This window comes from Thermobia domestica, chromosome 17 (assembly GCF_964235325.1).
Source record: "Thermobia domestica chromosome 17, izTheDome1.hap1.1, whole genome shotgun sequence".
In the NCBI taxonomy this organism is placed as follows: Eukaryota; Metazoa; Arthropoda; class Insecta; order Zygentoma; family Lepismatidae; genus Thermobia; species Thermobia domestica.
Genome location: NC_137470.1, coordinates 45649573 through 45672119, shown reverse-complemented (window position 1 = coordinate 45672119; position 22547 = coordinate 45649573). Strand labels below are relative to the sequence as shown.

General features: G+C 36.2%; 1 protein-coding gene, 1 non-coding gene and 1 pseudogene across 8 annotated transcripts in view; 2 read left to right on the top strand and 1 right to left on the bottom strand.

Annotated features, from left to right (window-relative positions):
• The window catches only part of LOC145674540 (uncharacterized), a 28932-nt gene extending 22779 nt beyond the window's left edge, over window positions 1-6153 (top strand). For all 7 annotated transcript variants that reach the window (XM_081744701.1, XM_081744700.1, XM_081744706.1 and 4 more), the window contains 3 exons: window positions 1040-1224; window positions 3825-3990; window positions 5591-6153. In XM_081744701.1, coding sequence (XP_081600827.1) covers window positions 1040-1224; window positions 3825-3990; window positions 5591-6081 — 842 coding nt within the window. In that variant the 3' untranslated portion in view covers window positions 6082-6153. The remainder of the gene's footprint in view (window positions 1-1039; window positions 1225-3824; window positions 3991-5590) is intronic.
• Window positions 6154-9798: 3645 nt separating this feature from the next.
• Window positions 9799-10505, bottom strand: LOC145673895 (cytochrome c oxidase subunit 2 pseudogene; annotated as a pseudogene).
• A 3763-nt stretch (window positions 10506-14268) lies between these two features.
• On the top strand, window positions 14269-14677 carry LOC145674701 (small subunit ribosomal RNA). The gene has a single exon (XR_014129020.1). It is a non-coding gene; the product is annotated as a small subunit ribosomal RNA (ribosomal RNA).
• The last annotated feature ends 7870 nt before the right edge of the window (window positions 14678-22547 follow it).

The window sequence follows — 22547 nt, the reverse complement described above, 5'->3', positions numbered from 1 at the left end:
ACTAAGATGTTTAATGAGGCTTTTCGGATGGTTGAGAGAATTCGTTGTTCAGCTCAGTTTTTGGCTGCAATCTTCAAAACAGAAATCTTTTTTTTACGTTCCACAGTTGTCATAGGCTAAGAGAGACTGCACTAATAAGAATGAATGAAATGAAGTGAAGAAAGTGGCAGGAAGCTGGAGAACTCGTCAGTGTTTGTTCAACACAAAGCCCACTATGCGCGAGCTTGGTTGAACTTGGGACTCACGCACAGAAGATGAATGCTCTACCCCTGAGCCACTGCGGCCTCTTCAGTTTTCGAGCTACAGTATACAGGGTGTTAACTGATACTTGCAATACTGGAAAGCAACTGGAAATTTATATCGATAACGAAAATACTGAAAATAAATTGAAAATTGTGTAATATTGGAAAATTCCTTTTGAGACGCTTCAAGATGGCAGCCTCTTCATCTGGGTGTAGGTAGTGATAGAGATAACTGGTAACCTAATCAGAAACCTAGCTAGTTCGAGAAAGCAAATATATATTTTATATATAGTTACGTTCATGTAATATTTTTGCAGTATCAAGACAGTAGCACACCTAAATGTGAACATTAAACACGTTACTCTGATATTTGTAATTAGTTGGTCTTGACTGTTTCTGTACAAATGTAATGAGACTGTAAAAATATGTAATACGGTGAACTAGCTGAGAAAAGTTTGCTGTGAGGAGTGGAGGACCAACACACCAAAAAAGTGGATTGAAAGGCATTCTGAGTGGAAAAAAAGGTCCAGAAAACTCTTCTGGTTGTTGTTTTAGTCCACTAGTTTGATTTTTCTATTAGCATACAGAAGACTGCTTGTGTAACATTTTACAGGTCATTCAATACCATAGCATACAGTCGTATGTGGCACTCACGTTGTTTTGGTTCACCATAGTTTTCTAAACATTTTTCGGTCAGAATACTGGAAATATTTGAAATACCAAAGTCAACTCCAGTAGACCCTACAGTTCCTTATATTTATATTTTAGTCATTTATACTGTGTATTTTCTTTTCTAGATGAGCCAATTGTGGATGAAAAAGTTCAGTGGCTTCAGAACAGTATCTATCCATGGGCACTAGTTGAAATAAATTGGAACGACACAGTCCTCAATCGCATGCGGGAAGTCGAAGATGGTGCAGGAACTGTCGTGGACTATTTTAACAAATATCCTGCTCTAAAACAACCTCAAGGATTTCAATTAGTAAGTGTTGTACGTTTATATATGAGAAATTAATCAATATTGGGTGTCCCCAAGTCTCAGCATTTAAGATGTTTATCAAAATACGATGATTATACGATTCTAAATTCTTCTAGAGCAGTGTTCAGCAACTAGTGTGTCGCGGCACACCAATGTGCCTTGTCAAGGTGAAAACTGTCACGTAAACGTTTACCTATTGTAAGACATTATTGAACTCTTTATCCCTGTTTCTGCGTGCCGAGGGGGTGTCAAAGTTCTCAGGAGAACTGCAATCACCTAATCACCTAAAAGAAATCCACTTAGGAGAACTGCAACAAGGATGGTATTAGTACCTTTCTACATAGTCACTGTGCCTAGCGACACATTTTTGCCAGCGGTTCTGCACTTTCCGTAAGCCTGTTTTGTAAAAGTCTGCAGTTTGGCTTTGAAACCATAGTTCCTCAGAAATAACGTCTTTCCTACTGTCAAAATAACATTCTCTGAGTGGATGCTTCATTTGTGAGAAGAGAAAGGTCACTTTGGTGGGTCAACCTTTCATATCCTAATTCCACTGCCTTCATGGACACGAGCTGGTACATTGTCTGCCAACAGTAGAACCCCTTGTGTGGCCACTCCACGACGTTTCTTCAATTCCTCTCGTGACTTAGTCAGGAGATGGGAATAATAGGTAATAGTTAGTTCCTGTCGTAGGTAATCTTCGTGATGACCCCTTCAGTCTCAGAAAACTAAAAGCATCACTTTGGCGGCCGACTTCTGTGTTGTCTTTTTAAGGGTTGGAAGGAGGGGTGTTTCCATTGTTTGCTCATTTCCTTTGCTTATGGATCATAAAAATAAACCTAGCGTTCGTCAGTTGTCATTAGTCTGCCTAGAAGGTCCTCTTCATCTCACAGCGATGCAACATTTCTTTGCAGCGTCGTCGCGATCCCTTCTGGAATGAGCAGTCGTGGCACTCATCGTATTGACACTTCCTGAAAGTGCAGCTGGTTGTGAGTATTATTTCAGGTAGACCCATATCCATATCTATGCACACAGAACATTTTCAATGGTAATCCTCCTGTCTTCCATTATCTCAACTTTCTCTATCAAGGCGACATCATTCATGAAAGATTCTTCCAGATCTACAGACGTCCGCGGTGGTCATTTGTAAGTTTGGAATTTGTTTCCACTTGGATCCTTTCATAGGATGGGGTTTCATCCTCAGACTTCTCTTCATGAATCTACTTTCGTGATTTCCCCTGCAGATGGAGGAATTTAATGACGCTTCATGCTTCAAGCTTGCCAATCATCGCACATTCAGAGGTTTATCTGGAAAAAGTTGTAACTAGTCCATGTTCATGGTTCACATACGTGGACCTAACTATAAAATGCATGTCCAAGGGGGGTTGTTGTTCGTCATTCTAGGTGATTGTACGAACTTGTTGATGCTTCCTCATATACTTGTACAGTATTTTATTTCCTGTAATTTTTTTCGGAAGTTGTTGGATTAAAACAACTTGCATGACTGTAATACTATGTCTTTCGCAAAGTGTTCCGGAATTTAGTGATAAGGTAGTCAAATTATCACAGAGGCCAAGAACCCATTTACAATATCCGTAACGTTGCTAATGCTTCCTGCAAGGATATTATGAAAATAACCTCTCTCAGCTATTAGTGAAATTTGAAACATTCTTCTCTACTGAAATTACTTAGAGTTCATTTCCAATTCCATTGTATTTGTGAGAGTTGTAGTTTTAGACGTAGCCTGAAATTAAAGCGTCAAAAAAGGAGACTTCAACCATTCAATGAAGAAATGACTTGCATTAACAACTATTCCTCCACGAACCAGTGAAACAGACACAAATGTCACATTGGAGGTATAACTAGAATTATTTATTAACTTATTATAACAAAAGTATATTTATTTTATGTGTTCTGAAGTATAACTTCATACACACAGAACTAAAATCCATGTACTTGTGCCATAATATATTTTAATACATTTTAATTGACATAAATAATTTATAAATGTGTGACTCAATTTGTTTAATAATAATAATAATAATAATCTTTAATAACGTGCTTAGAACTAAAATCAATAATACAACTCTTGGTCGTGTAATTCAATGATACGAATATAAACCTATAGAATACAATAAAACCATAAAACGATAGAAAATATTATGCTAATTACATATGAAATAAGTGAATTAAACCATAGTCAGTGCATTAAGTCATTGCAAATCAAGGTAAATAAAATAGTTTTAAGATGTTCAATGATTGTAATACTTTACAGGTCTTGAGACTAAAACTTGTTTTGTAGCTAGGTTAGGTGGCTCAGTAGTACTTAACTCTCGTGCATGGGTTCTTAGTTTGATCCCCGGGTAAGTTTGTGGCTTACAACATTGCACCTGTGGGTGGATTTCTTACAGTATTAATTTCTTGCAAAATATTACCTTCAATCTCATATTGATTAACAATAATAAACAAAAATATTTGTGAAATAGCTGCAAAAATTAATCGTAAGACTGTCCAACTGGTACGTGTATGTATCGCTGTTGGTTGAACATATGTACTTTTTTTTTTTTGCTCCATTGGTGTTTTAATGTTTACAATTTTCTTTTCAGCTGTTACACGATTTTTCGTACCTCTATCCAGAGAAGGACAACTGTTTCTTCAGTACTATAGTGGCAGTACGAGATAGAATAATCAATATCGCTGAAGAACGCATAAAGACTTCCAGGGATCCAGAATTAAAGCATCAAATTTCAAATTACATAGGACAAATTAGAGGTAATGCAAATTCAATTTTACTTTGAATTTTGAAGTATCTCTGAAAGTTGCGTTTCGAGCATAGACAATCATGTTACCTGGACCCACTCTGTCCTAACACTACATATTTCTAATACAGCTTAAGTGGGTCATATCACAAGTAGGTAGTATTTTGTATTTTTTATTTTTATTTATTTTTATTTATTTATTTATTTATTTATTTTTGTTCAAAGGCTTCCATGAAAGGCTCCCTAAGCACGAAATATATTTGTTTCTGGGTACTTTACAAGAGTTTAAAAATTATTCCTCTCTTAGACAGAGTGGGTAAGGTACTGGTAGGCCCACAGCGGTATAAACTAGTTTTCCAACTAGACCAGTAACTATCATTCTTTGAAAAGGAATGAAGTTTCATCTTAAATTAAAACAAAATGCGAAAGTTATTATTCCTTATCATGTACACTTATGTTTCTGCTCCATATTTGTATGGCATTTGTTTAATCGTTCTGTTGTATTACGGAACTTATATTAAATTCGTTGTCACATTATTTCTATTCTAAGGAAGGCTTTGGATGCCAGATGAAATTTCGTTGATTGAAGCAGTACTGTTGATATTGGCTTCGACGTTATGCACCAAGGCTAAAGGAGACTGTGCTAATGGTGGTGAACAAAATGGTAAAATTGTTTAAGAAGTCGAGAAAACCCACGCACACTGTTCACCACAAAGCCATTTGGCGAGAGCCTCTCCGTTGATCTAGTGACTAGTGTGTGCGTCTTTGATGCACGTGGTCTCGAGTTCAATTCCCAGTGAGAGCACACAAAAAAGTTTAGTTTAACATTCACTTTAGTTTACCGTCGTTCTGTCTTTTACCCTAATGAACATTACCGTGTAACATTAAGCAAAAATGTAAATAAAACATATATGAAAACTTACGATCATGATCAGCAGAGTAGAAAATAAGGACAATTATATATATTTAGAAAGTACTAACTTGGATATTGAATGGATTTTAGAAGCTAAAACTAGGGATGACATATGTTCATAATGAGCTATTTAGCATGTGCTGAATTCGTAATGCAATCAAGAGACTGAGAACTGAAATTAAACAGAAAACTAGTGAACCTTCACTTTTACAATAAAATAGCTTAGTTTCACATACATGTTCATAGACTAAGGAATATTGTCAAATAATACTAGGATTTAGTTCGACCTAAACAATACACTGGTATATATTTTGAAGCTAGTTGTTAATTAAGTGTTAAGATAACTCATTGGAACTCTTGGCTTGAAATCATTGAATAATAAAACCATATTAGTCATAGTAGGTAAAAAATAGAATGAGAAAATGTTTCGACATCCAACCATAATAGCGTGTAGTTTTTCTTTACTATGACTGGTGTTATCAGTAAATATCAGCTGGTCGCTTATCTTCGTATTTCTGAAATTATTCTTCGCATCATTCAATAGTGATTTTATTTAATTCTTTCAATTAGTTCCCTCTTAGTTATCACCAATGTTTGTCAGTTACCGGTAACTGAAATACTCAGAAGTGTCGATTATAATTTAGCTCTAGTTTACTTTCACACTGAACGACCCGATTATAACTACTGTTGTTCTTTTCAGATCAAGATCCTGACTCAAGGAGTCTAGTGGCCCTTCTGTTAATTCCTTACATAATTGGAATTCCGCCCTGCAGACGGAAGAGAGGATTTACAACATGGAAACCATCGCGCTCAGAAATAAGAGATGGATTCATAACTCAAGTTGCATCAGGAGATGACGTACAGGTGTGCGTTGAATCCCGAAGGAACAAACTCCAACGTCTTGGACGGTCTTTCCAGCCCCTTGTGTTATTTGTTGGTGACAATCTTACGGAAGTGAAGGGAGTGTATGTTGTAGTGGATAACACATATTATTCCATGCACAGTGTAACCCAAGCTGTAGATGTTGCTTTCAAAATTTTTCAGTCCGTTGGTGCTCAATACCCAGAAGAAGCATCAGATATTTGGCTCGTCATACAGAGAGGATTTTACAACATAGAAACAAAATTCGATCGTATAAATCAAGCAGTGAGGAACTTACTAGCGGATCTTTGCCTCTTAACTATTACATAAAATGTATACGTGTTACGGATGTGCGAAGAAATTCCCTGTAGTATCTAACTTAATAAAGCACATGAGAATTTACTGCAGGAAGTTAACTACTGGTACGAGGGATTTCCGTTGCGGTGAAAGAAGGTGCTTTCGCCTCTTTTCATCGGGAGTTACTCTTAAAAGACACTTAGTTAGAGTCCATTCAACATGTACTTCGTCCCCATCAGTCATTGATTCCCAATCAAACCTAAATATTGTACTTTCTGATACCCCTTCTACACCCACGCAAGATTTTGTTCATGAAATAACCAAAGAAAACGCTATAGCACAATTTGTATCATCACTGCATGCAATGCCACTTATTCCTCGTTCTACAATTCAGTTCATTGTGGAAAACTTGAATAATTTTTTACATGCCTCAAAAAATATTCTTGAAACCGAATTTTATAATATGGTTGGTAGAGATAATGTTCCAAGATACATTCAAGAATGCTTCGAAAAAGTGTTGTCATCACATGCTGCATGTGTAACGGATCTTCGTTCAGAATATAAACGTCTTCAATTCTTTGAACGTTTGGAAACGTACATTGCTCCCATAGAAATTACAATTGGGCAACGTATGGAGTCCAAACGTTCAGGAGATGGTGTCGGTTTTGTATCTATACCTTGTACAATGCAGCTTATACCTATCAATGTTGTTCTTCAAAAATTTTTTTCAATTAATAAAGTCTTATTTGAAACCTTACAATATTTAAAGTATTTAGAAAATGATGCAATCTGTTTAGAAAACATTGTGCAGGCGAAAATTTGGAAAGATGTACTGAACACAAGTGAAGAAAATTACCTTCACCTTCCCATGATACTGTATTTCGACGATTTTGAGATTGGGAATCCTCTTGGTAGTCATGCTACTATTCATAAATTAGGTGCAATTTACTTGTTGTTGCCCTGTCTCCCCACTCACTACGCTTCCCTTTTGAATCACATTTTCCTTCTCGCATTGTTCCATTCATCTGACAGGAACAAATTTGGAAACAACATAGTTTTCCAAAAAATAATTGAAATACTCAATGAATTAAACCATACGGGTGTATCAGTGGCCACCGATGTTTTCAGCGGAGCTATTAAGTTTCATGTTGTGTGTTTATGTGGCGATAATTTAGCCTTAAATGGCATATTGGGTTTTGTGGAGATCTTTGTGGCAAATTATTACTGTAGAATCTGTACTTGTAGCAAACAGCAGATGCAAAGTATGTTGTATGAAGATAAAACGTCATTGAGGAGCATAGAAAATTATGAGCAACATTTACTCTTAAATGATACGTCGAGAACAGGTATCAAGGAGAAATGTGTTTTCCTTAATTTAAATGGATTTAAACTTTTTGATAATGTAGGAGTAGATATTTTACATGACTACTTAGAAGGTTGTTGTCGTTACGTAATGAATTTTGTTATTACTTATTTAGTTCAAGAGACGAAACTAGTTCCATTGAATATTGTACAAGCTCGATTGTTTAATTTTGATTACGGTCCGGATTCTTCGTCCAAACCTGTGAATGCATTAACAGTGGAAGGATCCAACTTGAAACTTAGAACGTCTGCTTCTAATTCACAGGTTTGGACCCTATTGGCCTATTAGGAGGATTACTAGGAATACTAGTCTAACTAGAGATCAGGATAGTGTATTGGTGTTGTTAATAGTAATTGTTATTGGCAATAGAAGGGCGATTTCTACGTCGAAGATAAGAAAAATTACGGCAATGAGGAAGAATCGTAGGGAGAAAGGGATTCGGGCTGAAGATTTGGGGTCAAATCCGCACTCAAAGGGGGAGTTTTTTTCTCGATCATTAATAACTTTCTTAGAAAGAAGAGTTGAAATGGTTATGACGATTAAGCAAATAATAATAGTTAGTAAGCCGGTTGTTAAGACTGTATTAATTGCCTATTTCATTTAATGATCTTTTTGATTGGAAGTCAAATATACTATATATATTAAATAGGCTTAACCTCCTCATCAATAAATAGAGATGTAAAGGAATAATCATACTACATCCACAAAATGTCAATATCAAGCAGCGGCTTCAAATCCAAAGTGGTGAGTAGGAGAGAAATGTGATAAAAGGTGGCGTAATAAGCAAGTGGCTAGGAATGTGGAACCAATAATAACGTGGAGACCATGGAAGCCTGTTGCTATGAAAAATGTTGAGCCGTAAACAGCATCTGCGATGGTGAATGGTGCTTCATAATATTCGTATGCTTGTAGAGCAGTAAAATATAGGCCTAGGAGGATTGTAAGTAGTAGCCCTTGTGTGGCCTGGGTGTGGTTGCCCTCTATTAGTCTGTGATGAGCTCATGTTACGGTAACTCCTGAGGCCAGTAGAATTGCAGTATTAAGAAGGGGAATGTGTATTGGGTTAAATGGTACAATGCCTGCTGGAGGTCAGAAAGATCCAATTTCTACTGTTGGTGCTAATCTACTATGGAAGAAGGCTCAGAAGAATGAGACGAAAAAGAATACTTCAGAAATAATAAATAAAATTATGCCTCACCGAAGACCTAATGTAACTTGCATAGTGTGTAATCCTTGATATGTTCCTTCTCGAGTTACATCTCGTCATCATTGAATTATAGTTAGTAGTGTGATTAGTATGCCTAGGAAAAATAGAGAGGGGTCATATTGATGGAATCATTTAGTAAGTCCTGTAGTTGTAATTAAGGCGCCTAAGGCCCCAGTGAGCGGCCAAGGGCTTTGATCAACAAGGTGGTAAGGATGATTTTGTGGTGCTGACATAAGTAACTTCTCTTGAGTATAGTGTAACTAGAACTGCAAATACATATGATTGAATTACTGCGACGGCAGATTCTAATATTAGGAGGGCAATTTGTCCAATTATTAGTAGAGAGAGTATGGAGAGAGATAAAGAAGGGCCTGTATTACCTAGTAAGGTTAAGAGGAGATGTCCTGCGATTATGTTTGCTATTAATCGAACAGCTAAAGTTCCAGGCCGAATGATGTTGCTAATTATTTCAATACATACTATGAATGGTATGAGAGGGGTCGGGGTTCCAGAAGGAACGAGATGGGCAAATATGTGTTGGGTGTGATTGATTCAGCCATAGATTATGAAGCTTATTCAAAGAGGGAGGGCGAGAGTTAATGTGAAGGTTAGGTGACTAGAGCTAGTAAATACATAGGGAAATAGGCCTATAAAATTGTTAAACAAGATGAAGGAGAATAAAGAAATAAATAGGAAGGTTCTTCCTTGATAACTAGTAGGACCAAGAATAGTTTTGAATTCCTTATGGAGAGTTAAGGTAATTTTATTTCATAGAATGTTTGGTCGTCCTGGTAAGAATCAGAATGGGATTGGAATAATTAGAAGTCCAATTACTGTTCTAAGTCAGTTAAATGATATATTTATGATTGAAGTAGAGGGATCAAAGGTTGAAAAAAGGTTTGTTATCACTTTCAATTTATAGTTGATTTCTTAATATTGGTGTCACTTAAGGAAGGATCAGGGATATTTGAATTAAAATATATAATAGATGCAAATAGAAGGTAACATAAGGAAAATATAATAAATAAGATAAGTCATTTTAGGGGGGATATTTGTGGGATAGAAAAATACTATTGAGTAGTAATTTAAGCTTGACATGCTTACGTTATAATTTAACTAATTTTTCCATTGGAAGTAATTGTTATTTTACTATCTTTTGGTTTAAGAGACCATTGCTTACTTTCAGCCATCCAATGAAAGTTCTTGTATTATTTTTGTTATTCATTTAATGAATACTGAATGAGGGCAGGCTTCAACAACAATTGGTATGAAACTGTGATTTGCGCCACAGATTTCTGAACATTGACCAAAGAATAGACCTGTACGTGTAATGTTGGCTGCTACTTGATTTAAGCGTCCTGGAGTAGCATCCGCCTTAATACCAAAGGCGGGTATGGCCCATGAGTGAAGAACATCGGCGGCGGTAATTAGGATACGAATATCAATATTAATAGGTAATACAATACGATTGTCTACATCTAATAGACGAAATGAATTGGGATTTATTTCATTAATAGGAATTATGTAAGAATCAAATTCTGTTAAGGAGAAGTCAGAGTATTCATAACTTCAGTATCATTGATGCCCAATTGTTTTAAGAGTGATTGCTGGTTGATGAATTTCATCTAGTAGGTATAAGAGTCGTAAAGATGGGAGAGCAATGAAGATTAGCGTAATGGCAGGCAAGATTGTTCAAATAGTTTCTAGAGTTTGTCCTTCTAACAAATTGCGGTTAATATATGTGTTTGGTAGAAGGGAGGTTAGTAGATAACCTACAAGAACTGTAATTATGGTCACAATGAGTATTGTATGATCATGAAAAAATGTTATTTGTTCTATTACAGGGGATGCTGCATCTTGAAGACCTAGCTGATTTCAAATGGCCATTTCTAAGGAAGACAATTATTCTTATATTTGGGGCTTAGGCCCAATGCACTTATCTGCCACCTTAGAAGTTTGTTAGTAAGGGAAGTTCTGCATAACTATGTTCTGCAGGGGGCAGGTTTTGAAATCACTCTAGAGATGTTGTTTGTTGATCTGAAAAGATTACTGGTCGAGCTCTTGCGAAGGCTTCTCATATAATAATTACAAGTACTAAGACAGCGATGAAAGAGAGGAATGAGCCAATGCTTGATACTATATTTCATGTAGTATAAGCGTCTGGGTAATCTGAATATCGACGTGGTATTCCTCTTAGTCCTAAAAAATGTTGAGGGAAGAATGTGATATTTACTCCTATAAATATTACTAAGAATTGAATTTTTAGTCATGTGGGGTTTATTGTTGTTCCTCTAAATAAAGGAAATCAATGAATAAGTCCCGCTATGATAGCGAATACGGCACCTATGGATAGTACATAGTGAAAGTGTGCTACTACATAGTAAGTGTCGTGGAGAACAATATCTAAAGATGAGTTTGCTAGTACGACTCCTGTGAGACCACCTACGGTAAAAAGGAAAATGAAGCCTAAGGTTCATAAGATTGAAGGTGAATAAGTTATTTGTGCTCCATGAAGTGTGGCGATTCATCTAAATACCTTAATTCCTGTAGGAACAGCAATGATTATTGTGGCTGCAGTAAAGTAAGCGCGAGTGTCAACGTCTATGCCAACAGTGAACATATGGTGAGCCCATACAATAAATCCTAAGAATCCAATTGCTAGTATTGCATAAATTATTCCCAAAACACCGAAAGTTTCCTTTTTGCCACTTTCTTGGGTTACAATATGTGAAATTATACCGAATCCTGGAAGAATTAAAATGTAAACTTCAGGATGGCCGAAGAACCAGAATAGGTGTTGATATAGAATTGGATCTCCTCCTCCTGAAGGGTCAAAGAAGGAGGTATTAAGATTTCGATCAGTTAAGAGCATTGTAATAGCCCCTGCTAGCACGGGAAGGGATAAAAGAAGCAATACGGCAGTAATTACTACAGATCAAACAAATAATGGTATTCGTTCTAAGGTTATTCCGGGAGTTCGCATGTTAATTACAGTTGTAATGAAATTTACTGCACCAAGAATTGAGGATACACCAGCTAGATGGAGGGAGAAAATAGAAAGATCGACAGAGGCTCCGGCGTGAGCAATAGCTCTAGAAAGAGGGGGATATACAGTTCACCCTGTTCCCGCACCACTCTCTACAATTCTTCCTGTTAATAGTAGGGTTAGTGAGGGTGGTAGTAATCAGAATCTTATGTTGTTTAGACGAGGGAATGCTATATCAGGCGCCCCTAGTATTAAAGGTACTAATCAATTACCGAAGCCCCCAATTATAATTGGCATAACTATGAAGAAAATTATAATGAAAGCATGAGCAGTAACAATTACATTATAAATTTGATCATCACCAATTAGACTACCTGGCCGACCAAGTTCTGCTCGAATAAGAAGACTTAGTGATGTTCCTACTATTCCTGCTCAAGCCCCAAAAATTAAGTATATTGTACCAATATCTTTATGGTTTGTAGAAAATAATCATCGTTGCAAGTGAAATTAAATAGGGTGGCCGAAGCACTAGGCGATAGATTGTAAATTTATTTATGGTTAAATAAACCTCCTATTAGGTTTTATAGTCAATATTTATGATGTCGGACTGCAATTCCGGAGTAGTAGTTAATATACTAAGACCTAAAAGATCGCCTTTTATTTATAGCTTTGAAGGCCATTAGTTTTTTTAACTTAAAGTCTTGTTTAAAGGATGTTGACAGTTAGAGGTAAAATGATTATACCTCTTAATGAAGTAATAATGAATATTGATCTAATTGATGTTTCTTGATTTTTTTTTCACTAAAGATGTTCATGTTTGGTTATGGTGATTGATAATGAAAGCAGCATAGGCGATTCGTATATAATAGAAAATGGTAATTAGTGCTGTTAATACTATTAGGGTGAGGATAATAAATGATATTTGTTCGGCAGTTTTTATAATGATGATTCACTTGGGTAAGAATCCTAAGAATGGTGGGAGGCCACCTAAGGATAAAAGACTAGTAAAAATGGCTAATTTTGTTGTTACAACGATTTTATTAGAAAAGGTTTGGTTAATATGAAATATTTTGTTTATTGCGAAAAGAGTGACTGCTATTGCTGAGAGTAAGGCATAAAATAGGAAGTAGAGGGATCATGCTATATCACTTAGTAGTAGGGCTATAAGTATTCAGCCAGTGTGATTAATAGATGAGAATGCTATGATTTTACGTAGTGATGTTTGATTTAAGCCTCCAATTGAGCCTACTACTAAGGACAAGGCTAAGGTTAGGTAGATTAAATTTGTAGGTTTTAAGCTGTAAGAAAGTAGACCAAGGGGAGCCAGTTTTTGTCATGTTATTAAAATAATGCAGTCTATTCAAAGTATGGCTTCTATTACTTCAGGCATTCAGAAGTGGAGAGGGGCTGCACCTATTTTAAAAAGTAAGGAAATAGTGATTAAATAGTATGTAGTTTGCAGGCCCATGTAGAGTAAAATGATTGCTATTAAAAGTAAAGATCTTGCAATGGCTTGTACTAAGAAGTATTTTAAAGCAGATTCGGTGTGACGTTGATTATTGGTCTTTGAAATCAGGGGGATAAATGATAGGAGATTAATTTCAAGACCAATTCAAGTACCGAATCATGATGAGGAGGTTAGGGAAATAAGGGTTCCTAACACAAGTGTTCTAGAGAATAAAAGAGTCTTAGGATTAGTGAGCATTAGAAAAAGAAGAGTAATCTTCATATGCGGGGTATGAGCCCACTAGCTTATCTTAGCTTATCTTTCTACACCTTAGTGTAGGGTGCACGTTGATTTTTGATGTCAAAGGTGAAAGTTTAATTCTTTTAGGTGTAATAAGAGTATGTTGAAATACTTGATTTATCCTATCACGATAATCCTTTAATCAGGCATCTTATTATTTAATAATTATTTATAGTGGTATATGAGAATTTAAATAGATCAATATTGCGTTATGATAATTAAATTTAGAAAGATTATATATTAATAATAATTAAAACTTGAAAATCTATTAAATCCTCTTAATTAACCTGAGATACCGGCTAAAGGTATATTAATAAGCTTAACGTATCCAGTATATGCTAGTTTTTACAGCATATGTGTAAGGAGAAAATAAATATACTTGTATAGGATACAATTTTGTTTGAGGGGGGAAAAAAACAAAATTGTATCCTAGACAAGGGGAAAATAGGGTTTATTTAATACTAATTTTTATTAATTAGGTTAAATATATAATTAATAATTATTTATTTTAGCGTTATGAATTAACAGTAAAGTATTATCCTGGCTTTTCTTCTCTTGTTTAACTAGTTGTACATGTAACCTTTTGGGTAAGAAGTAAGCATTATTGATCTTAAAGTAAAATAATGAGGTATTATTAGTCGCAGTACTTGGTTTTGTTTATTAATTAATGTTTGAAGCAGTTAAGGTTTAAGAGACCCGGCGAAATTCGTGCCAGCCGCCGCGGTGAGACGAGGGGGTTGAAGGGAAGAATTGGTGATGGTTAAACTATAGTTATAAATTTAGATTGAAGGACTTGTTTTGTTTATTTTTAGGTGAAATTATTATTTAAAATAATGAGTTCTATGTTTGAAGCTATGAAATTATTTTTTAAACTAGGATTAGATACCCTATTATTTTTAATGTAAAATGTGATACCTGGGTAATAGTAGTTATGTTCTTGAAACTCAAAGGATTTGACGGTATTTTAGGCTGTTCAGAGGAATCTGTCCCGTAATCGACAATCCACGATATATTTTACTTACTGTTGTCAGCAGTTTGTATACCGCCGTAGTTGAAGGTATTAGGGAGAGGTTAAGGACCTTCATTACCTTTATTGAGGAAGACTTCAGGTCAAGGTGCAGCTTATCAGTAAGAGGAGATGGATTACAATAGAATGTTTATACGGATTTTATTGTGAAATTATTTAAATGAAGGTGGATTTGAATGTAATGTTAGTTATGTTACTATTATGAGTGTGGCTCTAAAATATGTACACATCGCCCGTCGCTCTAATTTGTTTAGGTGAGATAAGTCGTAACATAGTGGGTGTACCGGAAGGTGCGCCTAGATTGGATTAATAAATTAAATAACATTCAGCATTAAATAACATAAATTAATTAAATAACATTCAGCATTTGTTAGTCATTGATACTTGACTCATAGGAATAATCTACTCTCTATCACTCACTTCTGGCCAGTGACGATCTTTTAATTAAATAAAAGACCTTTCAATTTAATTAGTTTTGACTATACTGGAAATAACTATGACTATACTGAAAATACTGTCCCGGATTTTAGTGTTAATTTTTACAGTGCGTCTGGTTTTTAGTGTAGATTTTTATAGGGTATCCAGGTGTTTAGTCAGAAAGTTTGGAAGCCCAACATATACCTTAACACTTTCCCTTCCTTCCGTCTCGTAGAAACGATATTTTTTAATGTATTCTGCTTAAAAAAACAATATAAACTAAAGAAAGTAATAAAATTAAGTTGAAAATAAACAAAAGGAGAAAGGACAATCTAAAATCAGAGAATAAGTAATTATGAATTCATTGCATGATTTACATTAGTACTTGAACACTAACGTTATGAAATTGTTAATTTCTACTAGTTTTAAAAAGCGGTGTTCCAGAATTATCTTTCCAACTTTAACTGTGTATAATTCAGATACAAGGATAGACAGAATGGTGCGGTTTGTGACATAATGTTCACACACATACCTAAAGATTTACTGGCTATATATGGAGTTCAATGTGTGCGCCATCTGTAACACGCAAGATATCTAAGGGATATTCAAGTTCCACCCGCATCCGGCCCAGTGCGTAATTCGTGACGTTTAAAGTGCTGCGCCAATGCGAGCTCGCAATTCCTTTCAGTCCTGCACTGGGGTCTTGTAGACCACTTCCTTCACAAAGACCCAAAGACAACAATCTAGACACTGGGGGCCAGGCAATGGATTCCCCTCAAACTACCCAGCAACCTGGGGGTATTTTGTCCAAAGTATTTCTAATTATCGCAGCCCAGTGAGGAGGGGCACCGTCCTGTTGCAGCAGGACGTCAAGTTGCAGGTGTTTGTTCTGTGGAAATGCAAACTGTTCCAACATGCCCACATGAACAGTCGCGGTGATTGAAACCTCTGCAAAGAAAAACGGTTCCACCACACGATCATGAAGCAGACCAATAAACAATAATTTTGTCGCTTACGTTAGAATTTTCTAAGCCGCTATGTCCGCACATTGTGTCAGTTTACCATCTCGCACACATGAAAGCACGCTTTGTCCGAGAACATCACCTTTGTCAGAAAGTCTGGGTCCTCGTCGATGTGACTCCGAATCTCAATTGTAAATGCTTTGAGATTTGGACTGTCATCAGGTTGAAGAGTATGCAGCAGCTGCAGTTTGCAGACATGCAGCTTCAGTCACTCGTGTAGCACCCTGTTCAATGTGGTCGGTGGTACCTGCAACTATCGATACTTTGACGGACTGACTTGGTTGGGCTCCGGAGAAATTCGTGTTGCACCCATTCTACATCTGATTCACTCGTGCGCGGACGTTCAGAACTCGTCCTCTTGATGACACTTTCGGTTTCCTTGAACCTCGTATACTAGTGGCGGATGGTCAGACGTGATGGGGTGTGCGTCTGTAACGCGTCCGGAAGTTCTGCTAGACCTGGATCTCAGATTTGGTCTCTATTCGCCATTCCACCTATTGTGCCCTATCCTGAGGGTGCTCATTTTCGCCAACGCCTCACCTGAAAAAAAAGAAATAAAGAAAAGAAAAGAAAGAAAACGAAATAAAGAAGCAAGATTTGCTGGAAATGTTGGTTAACTCATAAGATCTTTCGCACCAGGTGTTTACCTTTAAAGTGTAGATGGATAAATATTTCTGCATTACACAACATTGAGCTTCTGCAAAATGTGAGTTATACATTTTTTTTTATTTTACCAGATGGATGAAATTCGGAGAATGTGGGACCTGCGCAACGACTTAGAACGTCGTATCCACCAAAATCCAAGGGCAACATCACGGCCTTTGGTGAACACAGCTCGTAAGAGATTGTATTTGTTAAGACCCGAAGGACGCGAATTAATCGTATCTTTGTTTTGCTTTGGACCTCACATTAGGGAGGTGAGTAAGGATGGAAGAAATATTACTTATTACTGTATTTAATGTGTACATGTATTAATTAATTTTAACACAGTTACTTTATACAATCTTTTTAGAGTAATATATGAATTAAATAAACTGACAACGTACTTCACAATGTAAAAATAATAGGAAAACCTACTGAAAATGTAACTTTCATGATTAATTCAGCTTGAGATCATTGTTAACCTACAGAACAGCTTTGGTTCGTCGTGGAAGACAAACGTACAAGCCATGAATGGTTTCCAGGCAAATATTGAACAATTTCTCATGCATTGCAGCACCACTCTGTTCCTCAAGCGAGGATGGACAATGATGTTTGCTCCGGAGTTTGAGTTCCAGAACAGATCACAGATGTTTAATAATGTTGAGGTCTCCGGATTGGTTTGGCCAGGGAAGGTATTGCATTTCATGTCGATGCTCATCAAACTACTCCTCAATAGATCTGTCTAGCAGTGTGAATCATCATCTTGAAACCGTATCATTGGCCTGAAACAACATGTTGAGTATACGATGCGAGTAGTCATTTAAATCTCCATGTGATCACTGACAGTAATGCGTCTCGTGATCGTAGTAACAAGATAACTCCCTCGTGGTTATTTAGATAACGTATGCTTCTTTGACGTTGGAGGGGGCCGCGGTGGCTCAGTGGTAGAGCGTTCACCTCTGGTGCTAGGGGTCCCGGGTTCGATCCCAGCCCCCGCCAAGTGAACTTTGTGGTGGACAAACACCGTGTGCGTGGGTTTCCTCGGGGTTCTCCCGTTTCCTCCCACTTTCTTCATTCCACCATTTCATTCATTACTCATCATCACCGTCTCCTTTAGCCTAACCGGCATAACCGTGGGACGTAAAATTCAAAGATTTCATTTCATTTTGACGTGGGAGATTCGAGTTTGTTTATTAGCAAGACTTCATGTAATTTGGGTCGCACGTCCAGTTATACGACCACATTTCAACAGCCTCGCTGCTGAACGAAATGCTAAACTCAAATCTAATTCAATCCAAGTAGTCACAGGACTCACTAAATACCAGGAAATTGTAACTCTAAGCCTCACAGACCCGCCGCCATATTTGGAGGAGACAGTTCGGGCCATGGGTTTGTTGGGGGAGCCGCCACAGTTTCTTTGAGTGAACGTTCGCCCTGCATGTGCCACCATTACATTCATTTACGCTAAACCTTTGTTGGAGGGGGCGAGTAATTTGGAAATTGCAACTGACAGCGGATGTTTAAGTTATCTAACTTGCATCGATTTGTGATTGTCGCAACAGGCTATTTGAGGTATTGATTCAGTTCCGCAGTCACGTTTTTCGCATTTGCTCTACGTTTCTTAGCAACAGTGATCTCCAGAGCTTGTAGATCTCTGTCTCTAAATCTTCTCTTCCCACAGCTATTACTTTTGTGCAATGTTGTTTCCCATGAGGTTTGTAATCTGACATTACCAAGAACACCGTTTCTTGCAACGCACTTAGCACATTGACCACCTTAGATATATTTGCATCAACTAATCTCGCGCCCTTAATTCGGACACTTTGAAGTTCAGAGGTTTTCAATTTTGCACCACCACAGTCTCCTTGCTTCAACAAATGCCTCCGTCCTACCTGTCGTAGTACAGACCATCAATTAAGTTAATAAATTACATCACTAAAAACAGCCATACTTTGTATATACATCATCAGTATTAGCATTTCACGATTACTAGTGCTCCAAACATCAGATGTTTCTGTTATTCTAATTATAATGGTTACTTTATATCTATATCTACATATATACATAAAAATGAACATAACGATGTTTGTTCTCCAATTCCTCCTAGACCAACTGACTGATTTGCTGACTCTTGAAACCTGATTTGACCCTTGCCTGTCTTAGGTTTTTATCATGTTACTTTTGTTAAAATACTTGTCTTAAGAGGGGCAAACAATTAGCCGAAAATTTAATATTTCTCCTTCATTTCAACTTAGGAAGATGAAACCTCGTATATAGGTTTCTTGTTATTCTACTATTTTATAAATATGGTTAGTAGACACATCATTCTCAGTAATAAACAAGAAGTTCCTCGTCTCTTTACTGCCAAATGCCATACAACTAAATCAAAATATTTTGTCATTTGCACTGAGTATAACAACCAGTTTCTACGGATTTGTTCACCATTATAATAAAGCTTACCTGGACTAAAACGCAAGTTATTCGCTGTTACATCTAATTCGCCAACTTCTATGGGATGCTGCTTCACTGTAATTGGATTATCAACGTTTGGGCTTATATTTTTGTTTCTCATTTTTAGGTATTACTATTTTCTTTGCACTGACCTCCATTATTATTATCGGTATCAAAAGCAGAAGAAATTTTGCCCTCCTGAAAGCATCGGCTTCATTGGTAAATGCTCATCTTGAATTTCTCTAATTGCTAGTGAATATTAAGTTTCTTCAATATTTATCTAAATAATTTAGAATTACATATTCAATAGAAGTATCACGTTTTAGAAATTCAGTAGTCTGTAAGATTATTATTATTATTATTATTATTATTATTATTATTATTATTATTATTATTATTATTATTATTATTATTATTATTATTGTGTATCTTAGTCCGGGAGGATCCCATTTGAGCATTCGTAACTAAGAGCTCTCGGTAATCTTCGATTTGCCAACCTAGCCAGTCCTACCCTGCTAAGGAGGAATAACGGGACTTGAATGATTATTTTTGCCATTCCCCAGTTCTCCGAAACTATTAAACGTGAAGAGTTGAAATTTTGTGCAAATGTTATTCTTGAATTTCAACCTGTAGATAAGACCAGTTTTTCTGAAATATGGCCCGCATCAAGTGATAGCGGGACTTGATTTCCTTTCCGATAACTAGTTCTCCAAAACTATTAGCCTTACAATCTTGAAGTTCTGTGCAAGTGTACTTATTGCATTTAAAGCTGTAGATAAGACTAACTTTTCTGAAATGAAATCCCAAACGGGGGAACAACAGTGCTTGAATATTTTTTTTCCGTTCGCCGTATCTCTAAAACTATTAGGTGTACAACCTTAAAGTATTGTAAAATTTTCTTGAAGTTTATACTGTAGAAAAGACAAGACTTTTTTGAAATGCGAACAATAAAGTGGAATAAGGGGGCTTGAATGATTTTTGCCGTTCGCCAAATCTGCGAAACTATTAACAATATAAATTGATATTTTGTGTAAATGTTTTCCTTATTCTAACTAACTATATGGCCTATAGAACCAAGATATTCAATTTCGCGTTCACAAAAGCTCTCCACTTCTGTTCTTAGCTAACTGAACCCAGTTTCTACTTTGTATTCCTATTTCTGCAGGATCCATTATAATATTGTCCTCTTATCTGCGCCTAGGTCTTCCTAATGGTAGCTTTCCGAATGGATTTACAGTTAAAAATTTGAAAGCGTTCCAAATGTCTTCTATTCCGGCTACATGACCTGCCCACCTAATCCTCCTAGACTTGATGACCCTAACAATGTTTGGTAAACATTATAAATTATGCAGTACTTTGTTATGATTGTTTTCACCATTCCCCATTCCCGTTCTTCTTGGGTCCGAAAATTCGTCTCAGGATCTTGTTCTCAAATACTTTCAGTCTACGTTCTTCCCTCAGAGTAAGCGACCATGTTTCGAAACATAAGCAGGCACGACTATCCTTTTATATATATTTTATGCTTCAAATTCCTCGACAGAATTTTCGACGATAAAATATTTTGCCCTTAATAATAACAGGAATTCCCTCATTTTAGTCAACATTTAATTTCTTCTTGAATATATTTTTGGTCTGTTTCAAATAGATATTTGATATCCTAGATATTTAAAAGTATCTACTTTGTCGAAAGTATTATTAGATATGTTAACTCATTCATAATTATTACGATCCGGATGAGTTTTCAAGTATTTAGTTTTTCTTATACTATGGGCAGTGTTTTCTTTAATGAGGCCTTATGGGTGAAGGAAATCTTGAATATATTTTGTCGTTATGTAAATCTCAGAAACTATGAAGCGTAAAACCTAAACATTTTGTATATAAATATTTTCCATGTACCTTAGAGTTAGGAAGTAAGGAAGGTTTACGGAATACCACTGACACAATTCAAAAGAGAGCCTTCAATATAATATTCAGCTTTTATAAGACTCTCAAAAGTTTCGGGCACAAGAACTTTAAGTTTTGTACAATGTTCTTCTTAAACCTTGCACTGACTAATGAGTATTCCGCAAAGACACTTCTACCAGGAAAGAAGACGTCAAATCTTTCTTTCAACTTCTACCAGATGTTTGGAACCCTTGGGTGTAGAACTTGTAATTTTGTACAAATTCGCTCATTGAATATTAAATTGAGAATAGGATGGATTTTTTAAAACAAAAATTGAACCAAAAGGGAAAAAGTGGACTTGGACGTTTTCCACTGTTCACCAGCTCTACTAAATAATTGGGTGAAGGTAATTGGACATTTCTAAAAGTGTATTTTTCAGACTCTAAAATATGGGTAAGATAGGAATTTCGAATATTCAAGATGTACAAGGGCAATAAATGGTTATACATTTTTTTCTTTGGTCTAGGAATTCTAAGATTTTTTTGTCTAAAGATTCTAAGATGGAGCTTTGAATAATTCTCTGAGGTGTAGGTCTACGTGGGTTCATCGAAAGTTTTACATTATTATTACGAATTCCTTTTGAAACGTTCAGTATACATCCATGAAATTTGTATGCTATATATTTTAATGTGTTTAATACGAATATGTCATACACAAGGACAATTCAGCTAATCGTCAAACACTGAGAAAAAACTTAAGGTTGATTAAAAAAAAAGTTTGATGGATATAAATTTTGGGTAAGAGTTCCCACTAAACGGATAAAATCTTCCGATTTCGGGTGTACGAAAGCAGTATTACAACACAACCTTGACAAAATAATCGCTTTTAAAATATATATATTCCGAGAAAATGGAGTTTGTTGAGTTGGCTTTGAGTTTAACTTCGCTTTCAGCAGCGAGGCTATATGAGACAGGACCTACCGATTAATGTGGAATCCCAACCACATGGGCTCACACCAGGAATCGAATCCAGGTATCCCATGCCAAAGGCGCGTACGCGGTCTAATTAGCCGCAAAGGCCCGAGAAAATGGAAGTTGACTGAAAATTTGCTTAACAATTTCTATGGATATGAAAGAATTCAGTTTCAAGATGCGAGAAATCCACTTGAATTGGTCTTGACATAGTGAAAAGCTATTTAGGAACAATTTAGAAGGCGTATTTTCAGCGAAATCAATTTTACATTGATAAAAAATTGAAACAAAAAAATGTTACATTCAGGATTCAAACAGTTTCCGCAAACCTTATTCTACACCAACGAAGAACTGGGATTCTGGTATGATATGCAGTTGAGTAACGATAAAAAATATCTCAAATTTTGTATTTGACATTTTTTATTTAGACATGTTAGTTCTCCGTGTTGCACAACGACAAAAACATCATTTTTACCGCCTACCAGAATGAAACACCAATTTCCTCATTTTTGAGTAATAACTACAAGAAATTTAACAAAGATACGCTAGAGGCGCTGCTGTACCATACTTCCAGAGACATCTGCTGATCAAAATATACATTGCCAATAGAAGTCTTCCTTCGGCTACAGACATGGTTATCAAGTATCTTCTTTTAACTGGACATGCCTCCTTTCTTGGGCCCCAAAGTATGGTCCGTGTTTTTTTTTTTTAAATATGGAAGTGTCCTCTTTTTCTAGTACATAGACAGCAGCATCAGGTTCAACGTTGGCTAAAAATACCTG